The sequence below is a fragment of the Aspergillus melleus genome (assembly GCF_016097325.1).
Source record: "Aspergillus melleus strain CBS 546.65 chromosome Unknown contig6, whole genome shotgun sequence".
In the NCBI taxonomy this organism is placed as follows: domain Eukaryota; kingdom Fungi; phylum Ascomycota; class Eurotiomycetes; order Eurotiales; family Aspergillaceae; genus Aspergillus; species Aspergillus melleus.
The window spans coordinates 1,626,248-1,640,156 of NW_025763375.1; the positions used below are offsets into that span (position 1 = coordinate 1,626,248).

Sequence of the window (13,909 nt, forward strand, 5' to 3'; positions counted from 1 at the left end):
GAGGTGTATGGTTGCCTAGGGGTGCATGTAATCATGAACGAGGGAAAACAGCACCATCAATGGACCAACAATGAAGAAGATCAAGAAAGGACACTAGCCAAGTTGCCAGAAAGTATATCCAAAGAAAAGACGGCCCAAAAGAGAGCACGAAGAAAAGAAAGCAAAAAGCAAACGGGCGTTTCAAAGCGACGGTCGAACGCTTTGATTTAACCATAGTCAAGGTCTTCAATGAACATTCAACTCCTAATTTCGCACTTTACCCGCTTCCCGAACTTCAGTCATGAATCCATCCTCGTCACCTGCAGAGGTGAGTATCCAGTAGTCACCCTCGCCGGCATTGGCGAACTGTCCGCCGCCAAACCCAGCGGCAGAAGCTGCTGGAGCGCTATGACGCTCTCTCGGTTTAGCCCCCGTATGGCGTGGACCCCATCCCAGAATATTTTTGACAGTGAGACGACCCTGGTCGTCTGGGCTGGTGATTCCAAAAAGCTGTGGCTGCAAGCAGCCGAGAACCGCGACTGCCGCGCGAATCATGATGCGATCCCCCTCGAACACCCAGCAATCCCAGACGCGACTCGCGCGCTCTAAATCGAGCCCGTTGGTGAGAAGGGAGCGAAACATGGGCTCCCAGATATCTTCATCGGTGAGCTGCAGTGTCTCGTGGAGATGACTAGCAAGGCGGGGAAATTTATAGCGAAGCGTCGCAGACGCTAGTGAATATGTACGGCCGATGGCCCCACGATCCAAGGTGAGAAAGGCCACGGCGAGCGGTCGATTGAGGGCATTGGCCATGGCCAGGAATGCGGATGCAGGGGACGGGAATTGGAGGACAAGAAGAGCGGCAATTGTCTGTCATGTTCGTTAGTTATCACAGGATTATGGTATAGGGACTACCCATCATGAGACACTCACGTGAAGACCGCTAATGTAGCCCACATCGCTACGATACATGGAGTATGCTTCAAGCACGTCGATCAACGTATCGCGCAACGGGCCGCCTTCTTGAAAGAGATTCAGATCTGGGAACGCTTTAGACACGTCCGCTTCGATGGTGTCAAACCACTCCCGCATCCTTTTGTTGCTCTCGCCGGAATCTCCGGCGGGTCTGGCTTTGACGTCTTTGGCTCGTTGTAACGCCTTTTTGTACGTTTCTTCGGACAGGGCCAGCTCGTTACCGATGGCACGTTGCCAAGTTGATCCTCTGATTTTCGGAGGAACACCCCGCCACCAGAGCTCCCGCGTGCGGGTTTCACCAATGGCACGGTTCCAGTTCGGATATACGTAGTCATCCCAGATGTTCTGCAGGGCCTCCCTGGTATTATCCTTTTCGCATTTCGCCGAAGCGGCCTTCGCGGCCCGACGCTTATCTGCTGGATATTAGCTGACCGGTTTCTTCACGAAAGTTTAAATGAGGCTGCAAGGTGCAGATACTGACCTGCTTCGCGGGATTGGGCCATCATCTTCTTGTACTCCTTCAGGTGTTTCTTTTCCTCCTTTTGATCTTTCGGAGGAAGCCAGCTAGGCCGTGTCCGTGTCAAGACTGCCTCCTTCTCCTTGCTGATCGGCAAGGGGTCGATCATTATGTTGGACTTTTGGAGAGGAGGTAGCTCGATGGTGCCTCTGGACCCCCGCTTGGAGTCTGTGCTCGATCGCATCGATGACAGGCCACTTTGTAGGTTTTCCCCGCGCTTGCGCTCATGTTCATCGGCATGGAATTCCAGCGCCTCCGTTATGATCTTTGCTTCCTCCGACAAATCGGACATCATGCTGTTGTACGAGTAGACGCGGGGATTTCGGGGGGAGATCTGGCCACTCTTAGGTCCTGCAGAGGTCGATCGCAGGTTGTGTCGGCCGGAACGAGATGCACGGGGAGACTTGCCACCGGGAGACAGGGGAACAGACGTTTCCGAGACTGAGTGCGACAATGGCAAGGGCCGGGGACCTGGACTCCGGCCATCGGGACTTGTCCCGCGAGACGGGGCGCGATCTTGCATGGGCCGAGGAGAAATGGGCACGTTCCAGAGACTTGCATCCTCCGGTAAATCCTCATCGGAATCATGATATTCCTCCTCCAACTCCCTGAGAGACTTGCGATTCGGCTGCCATGATTGTTTGCGGTTGAGAGGAGGCCGGGCACTGACGGGCGACAAAGACAGGCTGTTGGTAGAGGGCGACGAGCCTAGGGCGGACGACGGCCGCAGCGGCGACGTGGAGCGCGAACGGTGAGGCTTGGAAGGATGCAACGAGGATGTTGTGGTGCTGTTCGAATCGCGCTTGCCTCCAGTCTTAGGTTTAGAGCCACCCCGAGTCTGGAGACTTAAGGTGCCGTTGACCTGCTTTTGTAGAGGCGGATAGGGAGATTTGGTCGATTTGGGGGCTGCCGTTAGGTCGCGTGTCGTGGTAACGGGGGATTTGGCTTGCAGCCTAGCCGTTGAAGACCGCGACAATCCAGCAGGTCGCCCGTAAGCAGTCTCCTTGTAGGCCAAATCGGCATCGTCTTCCAGGCCGATGTCTTCGAAGTTGGAAATATCGGTTAAGATGCCATCCGGGGCAGATAGTTGCGACGAGGAGCGGAACGAGGACGATTTGGAAGATTTCGACCCGGATAGCTCGGGCGGCGAGTTGGGGGTCGTACAGACGGTTGTCATCTCGTACCGCAGGCACCAATTACTGTGAACTGCAGGAGGTCCCGAGGAAGGTATTCTGAGCGTGGGGAATAACCGGGATACCAAGTCAAAGATCGGAAAATGAAGTCGTTCGCACAGCGAATGGGAGGGATAAAATTGGGAAAAGAAAGAACAATATAAAAGAAAAAACAAGGTTCAGCGAAGGGCGGGATAACGAGTCGGGATAAGTTGAGGCCCTGGTCAATGATATAAGTGATATGTTCAAAGAGCAGCGAGAGCCATCAATGATCCCGTCAAGAACGCAGTTATTTACAACCGGACGTTTTGAGAAAGGGCCGGATGCGGTAAGAATTACGCAAGAGAGAGCGAGAGGGCGAGAGACAGGGAAGTCCGACCAGCGATATTGCGCCCGAGGATGGTTTGATACTAGGCAGGCTAGTTTTCCTAGACAAATGGGCGAGACGGACACACAACCTCCCCGACAACAAAGGAAAATTGAAGCGAAAGCAGGGAGAGAGAGATAGAGAGAAAGGATAACAGGATAAGCGAAGGACAGGAATGAAGGAATGACAAGAGCGAAGGAGGGGAGGGAAGAAGGAAGAGGAGGAGGAGAAGGAAGATGGGGGCAGAGATGGGAAGGGGATGATGGGGAAAAAGCGTTGGATCAAATCAAATGAAAGGAAATGAAGCCGCAACCGGCGTGACCGGCGGGGAGGGCCTGAGGCTGCCACTTCAGCTTTCGACGCGGTCTGGGCCAATCCGGGTGGATGCCAGAAGGAATTCGCTTCTCTGTACTGTAGGGGGGGGGCCGGTTTAGTTCCTGGTTAGTCTCGTCTCCTAAAGTTAGGCTGTTACCTCTGGTGTACTCGGTGTATAGACTGTTTACACTGCAAATACTAGTCTGGACGGAAATGGCCCACCGATCCTTAATATTTTCCAGCGGTATCTAGTATCAAGGAATACAACCATGGAATCGTCTGCGGAAACCAGGGGTTTGACCTTGCTGTTTTCGGCCCGACCTGGTGCCGCTTTTGTTCACGATCTGGGAACGTGTTAGCTGTGTCCTGATACTATGCAGTCTATACTATAGGTCTGTCTAGTCACTCAAGAGAAATTGATAGCGGAGTATAGGTTTTATCTTTCGACTACATACTTCTTTTATGGCAAATTTATAAGTGGTATAGTTGAACAGTACTTTAGGTAAATCTAGAGCGTTATATATAGTGCAACTACGGGCCATATCTATACTAAGAGCGACTATTCTCTTAACACTATAAATTCTAAACTGGAATTGAAGTTACAGAGCGGCCCTAAACAGACAACCACATGAGTCCTATAAGTACTTTTCCTCAGTGAATCACTCGATTTACATAAACACGAGATCAAGCTATCAGGGCGACTGGTCCTAAAAACCCGTAGTTTGTAGGAATACCCTCACGGATACCGTGTAGCAAATCAAGATCTCAGCAACCTCAGAGAACTATTAGTCTAACAGTAGACATAAAACTAGGATATATGCTAGACTTTCCGCATTAATCCACCCTCATTCTCGTGGTCGCCAATGCTGGGATTGAGACTCTGTCATTAATACCATCCCAATCCAGTATTTCTCAGAGTGCACTGCATACATTCCATCATCGTGGCAAGTGTGAGCAGTCAATCTTTGAAACCTCTCTTGAAACGACCTGCTCCCTTTCTCTTTTTCGAAATACGGAATGAGTGGCTGGATATACCACGTTTCTTTGCGTCTGATGGCTAAGCAACATAGTCAAACCTCCGCATAGCACCTGTATGCAAAGGAAGCTAAATCGTTTTTAGTGCGACACATAAAAAAAAAAAAAAAAAAAAGAAAGATCTAACAATGCTTAGCATCTGTTGTGTTCTAGTATGTAACAGCATGAATATATGAAATGGTGTTCCATCTCCATGAAATGTCAAAACATCCCAGGCCTTCAGTGCTACTGTACAAAGGTACATACAACAAAGAACCCGCGGCAAAACACTTCATTCTCTACAACTTAACCAAGAGTCAAACCAGCTAACCAACACACCATTAACCCATTTAAAACACCCCCCAAACTTGATTCCATTGTTACCATCCTCCCCAACGGGAAACCAAGAACAGAAAAATCCCGACCGATTCGCCTCCCCCTTTCTCCTCTTTTCCCCCTTCTTTCATCCTCACCCCCTGACCCAGTCATATCGAGCCCACCGATCCGTGGTATGTCATCGACGGAACTATGGTTCATACTTTAAAAAGCCCACCCTTTTTCGTCCTTGGTCCATGCTTTTCTTTCGCTTCTTTTTGGGGACTTGAACAGAGCGTTTGATTGTTCTAATTTTATTCCCTAAAACTATCGACGAGGGTTAAATGGTGGCAAACAAAGATGCCTTGTCGGACTGACTGCTCACACGACCCCTTACTACTTGTTTCGCACCACATGAGCATGTTTACTTTCGGGGAAATAAACAATGGCTACAATTGAGAATCGTTCTTATTTTCAAGATATGTATTGTAGCTTTAAGTAGAGGCCTTCGGCCGATCAATACCGCCAGCCTCCATAGAGTAAGTTGCCTTTGCGTACCACCTGCGCCAGTCGTGCAGACTTGCCATCGGCTTTCAGTCGATTCGCTTTGTAAACCCGGTCCAGCCAGTTCAAGATAGCTCGGTAACGGGTTTGCTTGCGACCGAAGACATGCCGAAACGCCGCCGCCGAGAGATATTCGAGCTGGGAATGCGAGGCGATACAGGTCGTCGCCGATGATGACGTGTCTGACGTTGAGTCAGATGGCTGCCGCTTTGTGTGAACAAGTCGCCATGCCAGCTCAGTCAGGTCCCCAATGATTCGAATCACCACTGCGGGCGTAGGGTGGCTTCGGCCGCGGAGAGCCCGCATATACCGATACATCTTCATAGCCGTTGTGAGGAAATTGGTGTATAGGTTTGATAGTACTACAGCGAGGGAGTTGTGGTTGGTGTCGAGGTACATGGGATGCATGAGTGCCTTGAAAGATGTAAGCATCTTCTGGTGAAGGGCGCGCCCTGGAGTCTTTGATGAAGCAATAGTCAGAGAGTTTGATAGGGCCGCTGCAGTGGTGTCGCCGACTTCGAGCATCCTGTCATGATCTTTGTGAACTTCTAAAGTGCGAACATCGATAAGAGTCCCACAGTACGGGAATAAAGAAGTATCGATCAATCTAGGGATGTGTGTACCCTCGACCGCCGCCGCAAAGTTGACCAAGCTCTTTGAGGGATTCACGGTGACCCCATACTCGGGCTGCCCTTTAACCATCACGGTCAAGAACTTCATGGCAAGGGTCGAATTCGAAGTGATGAGCAAAAAGTCGTCCACGAGGCGAAGAAGCAGAGCTTCATGTGTATTAAGAAATCCCAAGACATCTCGTTCCATCTCGCCGTAAAACAAATTGCAGAGAAGACTAGAAACCTTAGAGCCTTGAGGGATTCCCTTACGCTGCCGAAAGTACTTCCTTCCAAACTTAACCAGGTTATTTTGAAGGTGTTCATCAAGGAGGTCCAGCAGGTCTTCTGCAGAATAGTCTTTTTGTGTCTGACTACTCACGAAGACAGTGTTTCTCCTCTGGCTGACACCGCCGTTGGCGAGGGTCTCCACTAGAGACTGGGTTTCGGTAGCAGGGCCTGCTCTACCTGCGGATTTTGGTCGACCCTTGCTCTGTCTTGACCCATCGGACGGCCACATACTACTGAACTCATCAGCCGCTGACACCTCACGATGGTTAGAGACATAATATTTATCCTCAGAGACCAGGTTCTCAACAAGAGGAATCAATTTCTGCTGAGGTATGGTGTCATAACTGGCTTGTATATCGAGTTTGACAAAGTAGAAAGGCGATCGACTATGACTCGTGCGCGTTGCCCATTGTTCTTTGTAGGCTTTGAGCCGAGTGTGTATATCTCCTACACAAGTCATGCACGAGCCAAATTGAGCCGACTTCCGCGTAAGCTCGTAATCCAACATGCTGTAAACAGGTGCAATGGTTTGGTTGACGCCTTGGCCCATAAATCTTTTACCCCATTTGCCGTCTACCAGCATTGGCCGGCTTAGGTTCATTATAGGCCTGATGCCTGTCGTTTTCGGTTTGAGTCGCAATAGGCCGTACCCTAAAGACCTGCATCTCAAAATACTAGCCGCTTTTTCTGGCTTAATTTCGTCGAACATGGATGATTTGAGGTCAGCCAGGGGCTTCTGCGTTAGCTGATGCCACATGTCATGTCGGAAATAGAACAGGCAACCCCGATGACTTTGGGACTCTGTAACGTAGAAACAGGATCGAAGGAGAGGCATCAGAATCGAGTCGAAAACATAGTAGAGAAACTCGTGAAGGAGCTCCGTGCGTTTCTGCAAGTCGGATAAAGAAAGCCTTTTCTGCTGGCCTTCAGTGTTGGGATGTTCAAGCCAAGGAATGGACGTAACCTAGAAACGGTTTGACCATGTTAAATGATAAACTTTGCATGGAAAAGAAGTTCCACAAACTCTTACCTTGATGCCTTTGCAAATCTCGTGAATGGTAAGAGTCTCAAAGCGTCTCATACGTACAAATCGATCAACATGCTTGAGAATGATATCTTGATTAACATTACCCTGTTGGCCGACTCCGTACCACTCTGAAGTAAATAGTTTACGAAGGACTGCTCGACAGAAAGCCGACACCGAGGACGACGGGGTCGCATAGTCCAGAAGACTGAGTTTAGGCCTCGAATTATTGGATTTGGGTTTCTGGACTTCTTGGTTCATCTGAGCCCCGGTAGGTGTGTGTGCGCCATTAGGACCGCCAGGTTGGGTGATGAAGTTTCCTGATGCTGATGATTTCGGATCTTGCGACACCTCATTCTGAGTATCGATAGAGTTGAACTTCCAAGGACCCGAGGACTGTATATCGTTAATGCTAAATCGACATACCATGCCATGAATATCTCCATACCTCAAGTGGACAGTAATACTGCAGTAGCTGCCAATAGGAGCAGTGTCTCTGGCGAGTTTGCAACAGTCGGACCAACTCCACGGGCCTTCCTCGAAGCCTCTTCGGAATCCGCGGCGATTGGCCCGGATTGCCTTGTTTGTGTGAATTAGATCGTTTTAAATTCTGGGCTTTGGCTTGCTGTTGAATTTCGCGTTTAGAGATTTCCTCCTCACGCGAGGTGAAGTCTTTTACGAAAAAAGCATTTCCGCTGCTGTTGAACACATTTCGCAGCCCAAACTGCTTAGGAAAGACATATTTCATCACATGAACAGTGTCAGACAGTGAATCGGAAGAACCGGGGCGATTGAGGACATCTGTTCCGTTGGTTAGGCCGAAGCAGTAAGCTGATAGGTCATTCCTAGAACTTACGGCGTTTTGACAACCCGTACTGAATCTTGCCCTGCGGACCGAGCACGGGACGCGCATAGAGTATTCGTCGACGCAGGAAGGTTATGCTATTGGGTTTGTATTGAGATGATGGAGCATCTCTGGTGGACGAGGGTTTCACTTCGTCCTTTCCGGTGGTAGCGGACTCAGGAAGCGCTTGCAGTGGCTTCTGGACTGTCTCCAACGCAAAGAGCGGCACTCCTAAGCGAAATCTCAGAAATTACAATATAAATAGTGTTGCGACGAAGACAAAACATACCGCTGACCTGATAGTATACGCCTTTCCGAGGATCTACAGTAGTGAAAATGCCACAATCACGCAACAGTTCGAACATGATGTCGTTTCCGTTGTACCCTAAAAGATCCAGGACATCCGTCCATGGGGCTTGCTTGAGCACCTGGACATTGTTATTGGGAAACTGTTCCACATGGCCAGGGATACTGCAAGGAACTTCGCCGGTCCTCCCGGAAGCTCGCTGGAACCCATGGGTTAAGAGATGGCGAGCTCGCCTTAAGGGTCCAATCTCTTTTAATAACCTTCGGATGACAGAATTCACAATCTGTTCATATGGATCACTGTTAGAGCGCCCCTATGTTGCTATATCAAGGCAAGAGCAGACGGTGACGGACAGCTACAACAACGATGTGGCATTTGGGTAAAGGGAAAAAGGGCAAAAATCCGCTACTCTTGACAGGGTATACAAATATGAGCAACCTTACCTCTTCCTGGGCAGAAGTTGCTCCAGTATCTGTACTATCGAGCTGAGAGGCGGTACGTGTTTGTGTAGAACTTCGAGCGGAAATCGGTGACAAGTCCTTCAGAACGCCCACGAGCGTCGTATCTAGAAAGGTCGCGAGTCCACTGCTTTCCAGATCAGGCGATGCTAAGTCATTACGCACCGCGGCGATTCTGCGCCGACGTGACTTGGAAGAGACCGGTATCCGCTTCAGGAGATACTGCCTCAGCGTCACCACCCGAGGGTAATATAAAGAAATGACGGGATGAGAATGAGAACGTTCAGGGATCTCTTCTTGTGACGGAGACGGGGGACTGCTAGGTTTGGGCAGGTGATCGCGTGGCCGGTCGTCCTTGACGGGACGCTTCCTTTTTTTGCCCATTGGCGAGGCTTGAAGACCAGGAGAATGAGATGGAACAATGGTGTGAAGTGAGCTGCAGCTTAGTGTTTGAACCAATTTTAGAAAGAGCCAGGGACGGCGTCATGCCTGTGCTATCTACGGTGTAGGTAGGTGCTACAGGGGTTGCGCCGGGAGACGCGCCTGGACGCGACGGCGTTTGCACTGTTTGGCTGTCACCTCGTGGCTGTCGGCGCGGTCGGTATACGGAGTACTCTGAACTGTTTATTGTCACTGGCCACAATCAGGAATCAGTATCAGCAGAACCATCACCATAATCATCTATCCTATGGATATGTACTCGGTCCAAGTCATCGTCCTCACCGACCAACCATGCTCACGAGATCACTGGACCAAGCGACCGCTGGAAGGCGCTAACCGTGCAAGCGAGCAAACAGTATGGAGACCCGGGGGGAAGAAGAATCTGGCGTTTTGAAGTGAAACATCAAGTCCCCACTCTTCGATGCACACTGGAACAGGGCTTGGATATCGGTCAATAATTGAAGAATTGGAAACGCTGGATTATTGAACGCCTCGTTCGTAGCACGGGGGCGTTGCTACCCCTGAACCTTCATACCATGGTGCGTGAGGATTGTTCCACATAATTTGGCGTTCGTTACAGAGTACTACTACCGACGCCCTGAGTAGTTTGAAGATAGTGTGCATTGTACTTCGTACAGATCTACGGTGTACTTTCACTCACACAAAGGAGAAGATTGAGAGTAATATCTTACGGACTGAGGAGGCCTCAGACTCTGTTCGGCAATCGAGGTGGAGATCCAATTGCCAATATGTTTTCTGACGACGATCACTACGCTGTTTAGCCACCATTACACAACAATGACCAGGGCGGAAGACGGTGTACGGACTACGGAGTCGTTGGACTGTTAGAGCATCATCTGGATGGAAGAATCTTTCTCTCGAATTGCCGACCATGAAAACTCCATTTGTGTTAGTCGGTGACGATCCTGCCTTATGTAGTCTGCACGAAGTACACAGTACGGAAGCACTCTCTAAACGGAGAACCTAGACTCCTCGACGTCAAACCAGATAATGGATAATGGACGCACTCCGTCCTTCGCAAATGTTCCGTGCAACCTCCATCAGCAGCAGTACTTACTCCTCGGCAGCCCGGCGACGATCGCAGGCTAACAGCAACAACCCCTGTCTTCCAGGCGGGCCGATCAGACCATAGATCTTCACTTTGCAAGGAATCCTGGAACCTGAGCGAATTCGAGATACACACACCGATATGACCCTCGATTATTGGCGATAGATGCTTGACCGCAACGAATGCAGGCATGGCGCAGGATCGAGCCGTTTCTGCCAGAGACCGCGCGGATGCAAGAAGGCGAATTCCGCCGGCCCGACGAGTGGCTCAGGGCGCTCAGGTTTAATTGGAGTTGGGAAATCACCCGACAGCTGCTAATCGGATTGACCCTTGCAACAAAATTGATTCTATTAGGATTTCAAGGGTTGATCCCTGGACACGGAAGAGGTGCGCATATTGAGAGTAAGCGGACATTGGACCGATTCTTTCAGGGGGCAGCAATGCTGAATGCACCGTGGTTTTGAAGATTTTTTTCTTCTTCTTCTCTTTTCTTTTTCTCTCCCGTTGCAAATGGATACATTATTTTCTACACATGACGCTTCTTCTGTAGCGTTCAGTTCAAGACCTTCTTTTCATTGCTGTTCAATTGAATTTTCTTTTTACTTCCTTCTCCCCAGATCAAGGCTGAGACTGCCCGAAGCAAAACAAACGACCACCACAAAGGTTAAAATAGCATAAAATAAGATAAACTAAAACCGACCAAAATAATAAGGCTCATAATATAACCGTTGCTGATTGCCGAACAAGTCGCGCGTTCCAGGCATAGATCGGGGGGGATCTCATTGGAACGCTCCGTAGACATGACCCGAAGGGGACAATAAATTGTTGATCATTGAATGTTCCTGGCGACTTCGACCCGACAAGAATAGAAATGATAAGAAAAGCGAGTCTGACTGCATTCGCACAGACGAGGGCAATCGAGCCGGATCCTTGGAACGGCGATGGTCTAGAAAGGCCGCAACGCTAGCAGCATTCCCGAGGAAGGGGAATTCGAATGCGATTTTCCAACAAAAGGCTCCACTTCGCCAGTCGCCTCGCTCGCTTTCGCTGTCCCTTGAACCTTCTCTCTGTTCTCTAGGCTCTGAGTCTGACTCTTTTCAGCTCTCTGTTCTCCCCCTCCGGCGGTCCTGCGGAGTCTGGGGGAAATTGTTTGTCTTTCCGGCCGAGAACTGAGAATGTCCCTGATTATGATGCAAGTCTCGCAGGTCCCCAGGTCCCGGCTTCTAGAATGTATCATCTGTCTGCTAAAAGGGTTCCCACTTAGCTTGATGTCCATTGTGGTCTCTGACAAGGGGGAATATCCGTCCCTAATGCAGTAACTATTGAAATCGCCGACGCCTCTTCCATTCAATAATTTAGTATCCTCAAAACACAAATCAATCAAATGAGAAGTAGGCGGTGTACGGGATGAATCACTCTGCATTGACCAGTGACCGCATTACACGAATAATGACGGCAGTGGAACCGTTCGGGCGACATCATAGCTGTACGGGGAGCAGAGAGCGGCACAGCATGAAGAGATGCAGGTTACGAAGATGACCCGCGAGTCCATTCCGGTAGACGTGGGAATCCATGGCGAAAGATTACCCGACGTTTGTAATTAAGCTTAAGCCAAATAGGACGACGGTCTGAGAGGGATATGAGTTGGCACGGGCTAGTTGGGATCAGATTATTAGACTGGACACTTGTACTCCGTACTACGCCATCCCATGCAGCAGATGCAGCCGCCGCCTGTTTTCTGGATTAAATGTCAGTAGGGGTTCACATCGTGACCTGCGACACTCGCAGGGTCAGTAGCAAGTCCCATCTCAATTCTTCCAGAGGCATGGAACGATACCTACGAGTCTACGATTTCATGCACACCGACATGGGATCAATGGAGCACCAACCCTCGTTCCCGCCGTCTCCCTTGCCTGTGACATTCCAGAGTCCACGATCGTGGGAATCGGTCAGGCTCTCGTCTACTTGTTAGTCCCTTGGCATGCGCAGGAGGAGTCGACTTCCATGAGACACTTCACTCACAATGACCCTGGCGTTGGAACACTGGGTTTGATTTCCGATGAAAGTTCTTCTTGACAGAGGAATGGGGAGCAGGGCTTGTTAGTACCATGGACCGACTCCTTCTACGGCATTGATTTCCCAATTCCCGGAGTCTCGTTTTGTAGCGCCGTTGCAATGCGATTGGGTTGCGCGACCTGCGGCGTCTTGCGAAGAACTTGGCGCGTGAGCCACTCTTTCGAAGTAAGTAAGTAGGTTTCATTTTTTTCTCCCCTTTTCTTTTCTGAAGGAGTATCATTTTCCATCGGATTGCCCTCCCATTGAACGACCGCGTGAGAACACTTGGGGACGTCAGTGCAAGTCGAGGAATGTGTGGGGCGGATGAGTTGGATCCGTGGATCCCAGAAGCCAGAAGGCATTCGAAACAACGACTCCCGAAATCCAATTCAGTTGACGAGGGCCAATGATGTCAACACTTCGTGGCCGAAAGGATCTATTCTCCCAGTGTATGAAATAATGGCTAGGAATTCTACGGGCGAAAGATGCTGGTCATCTTGTTATCCATCCACTGCAGACTGCGGGTGCTCTCCGGCCGCTAAAAATGAGATCCCAGCAGGATCGCCCGCGAGAGACGATCGGCCTGACGAACAGACCGAGCGATCTTCTAGGAGTACGGAGTATATCGTGTACATTGTGTGTATACACTCCGTAGTGTATAATGATATACCGTAGATTGGATGATTCCCGTTATGGTTTTTCTTTCTCTAGAATCTCTTTATGTTTGACTTCCTTTTTTTCTTCTTTATCCCGTTCGGCGATTTTCCGCATTGATTCTGCTCTTTCTTCTTTCAATGCGTCTTTTAGATTTGGTGCCAAAAATTTTCATCCTCCACCAGATCGACTAGACTTGATCGAGACTCTCTCGCTGGGCGGTTTGTTTACTCGTCAACTTTTCTGGTCCGGGCGAATCACTTGGCCAGTGATTAATCTTTTTTTCCTCCTTTGTCCCTTTGATCGATTTTTTCTCTCTCGGACCAGTAACCAGGAAGCCGAGTACCAGGGACCACCCACTGACCACCGACCACTTCTAACTCCCCCCTTATTGTTCCTCGGCCCCTCTTTTTCCGCATCCACCGGTTCCGTAGGACTGTCAAAGTTCGAGATCAATTCGACAGCGAAAGAGGAGTGGGAATACTTCGGGAAGGGTGAAAGAATGATCAGGATGACGGACGGAGTACTTATGAATCTCTGACGGAAGAGTCTCCTCTCCAGACCCCCTTAACCACGCTAAAAATAAAAAATCCATGTCGACGAAAATTGACGAAAATCCGAATAAATTCAAATCAAATCAAACAGGGCTGTGGTTGTTGGCCCACCTGCAGCCCTTCCCAATTGATGGGACCACAGGATCGCTGTTCGGTCGTCATCGACGATTCTATTTGATGGGTATCAGAAATTCCTGTTATATTATTATACGGAGGGAGTAATTATTCTTGGGATATTTTCCTTATTTTCCTAGTAACTACTAAGTACTAACTACTGTAGCATCTTCTACCCTGGTCCTTGCCCCCCTCCTCTCTCTTCCCCCGTCCTTTTCTTCTTTAATCTCCATGGCTTCTTGACTTCCTACTGGCTCTGCCACTTTGACCTC

At 49.7% G+C, this 13,909-nt stretch overlaps 2 protein-coding genes across 2 annotated transcripts; both read right to left on the bottom strand.

Moving 5' to 3' along the window:
* Positions 1-243: 243 nt before the first annotated feature.
* LDX57_010274 (putative TBC domain protein) lies at positions 244-2,648 on the bottom strand (the record flags this gene model as incomplete). The annotated part of the gene is made up of 3 exons (XM_046092028.1): positions 244-849; positions 913-1,367; positions 1,436-2,648. The coding sequence occupies 3 exons, from the start codon at positions 2,646-2,648 to the stop codon at positions 244-246; spliced, it is 2,274 nt and encodes a 757-aa protein (XP_045948005.1).
* A 2,375-nt stretch (positions 2,649-5,023) lies between these two features.
* EST2 (telomerase reverse transcriptase) lies at positions 5,024-9,134 on the bottom strand (the record flags this gene model as incomplete). The annotated part of the gene is made up of 6 exons (XM_046092029.1): positions 5,024-7,081; positions 7,148-7,537; positions 7,590-7,942; positions 7,998-8,216; positions 8,275-8,575; positions 8,736-9,134. The coding sequence occupies 6 exons, from the start codon at positions 9,132-9,134 to the stop codon at positions 5,171-5,173; spliced, it is 3,573 nt and encodes a 1,190-aa protein (XP_045948006.1). The 3' UTR covers positions 5,024-5,170.
* Positions 9,135-13,909: the final 4,775 nt, after the last annotated feature.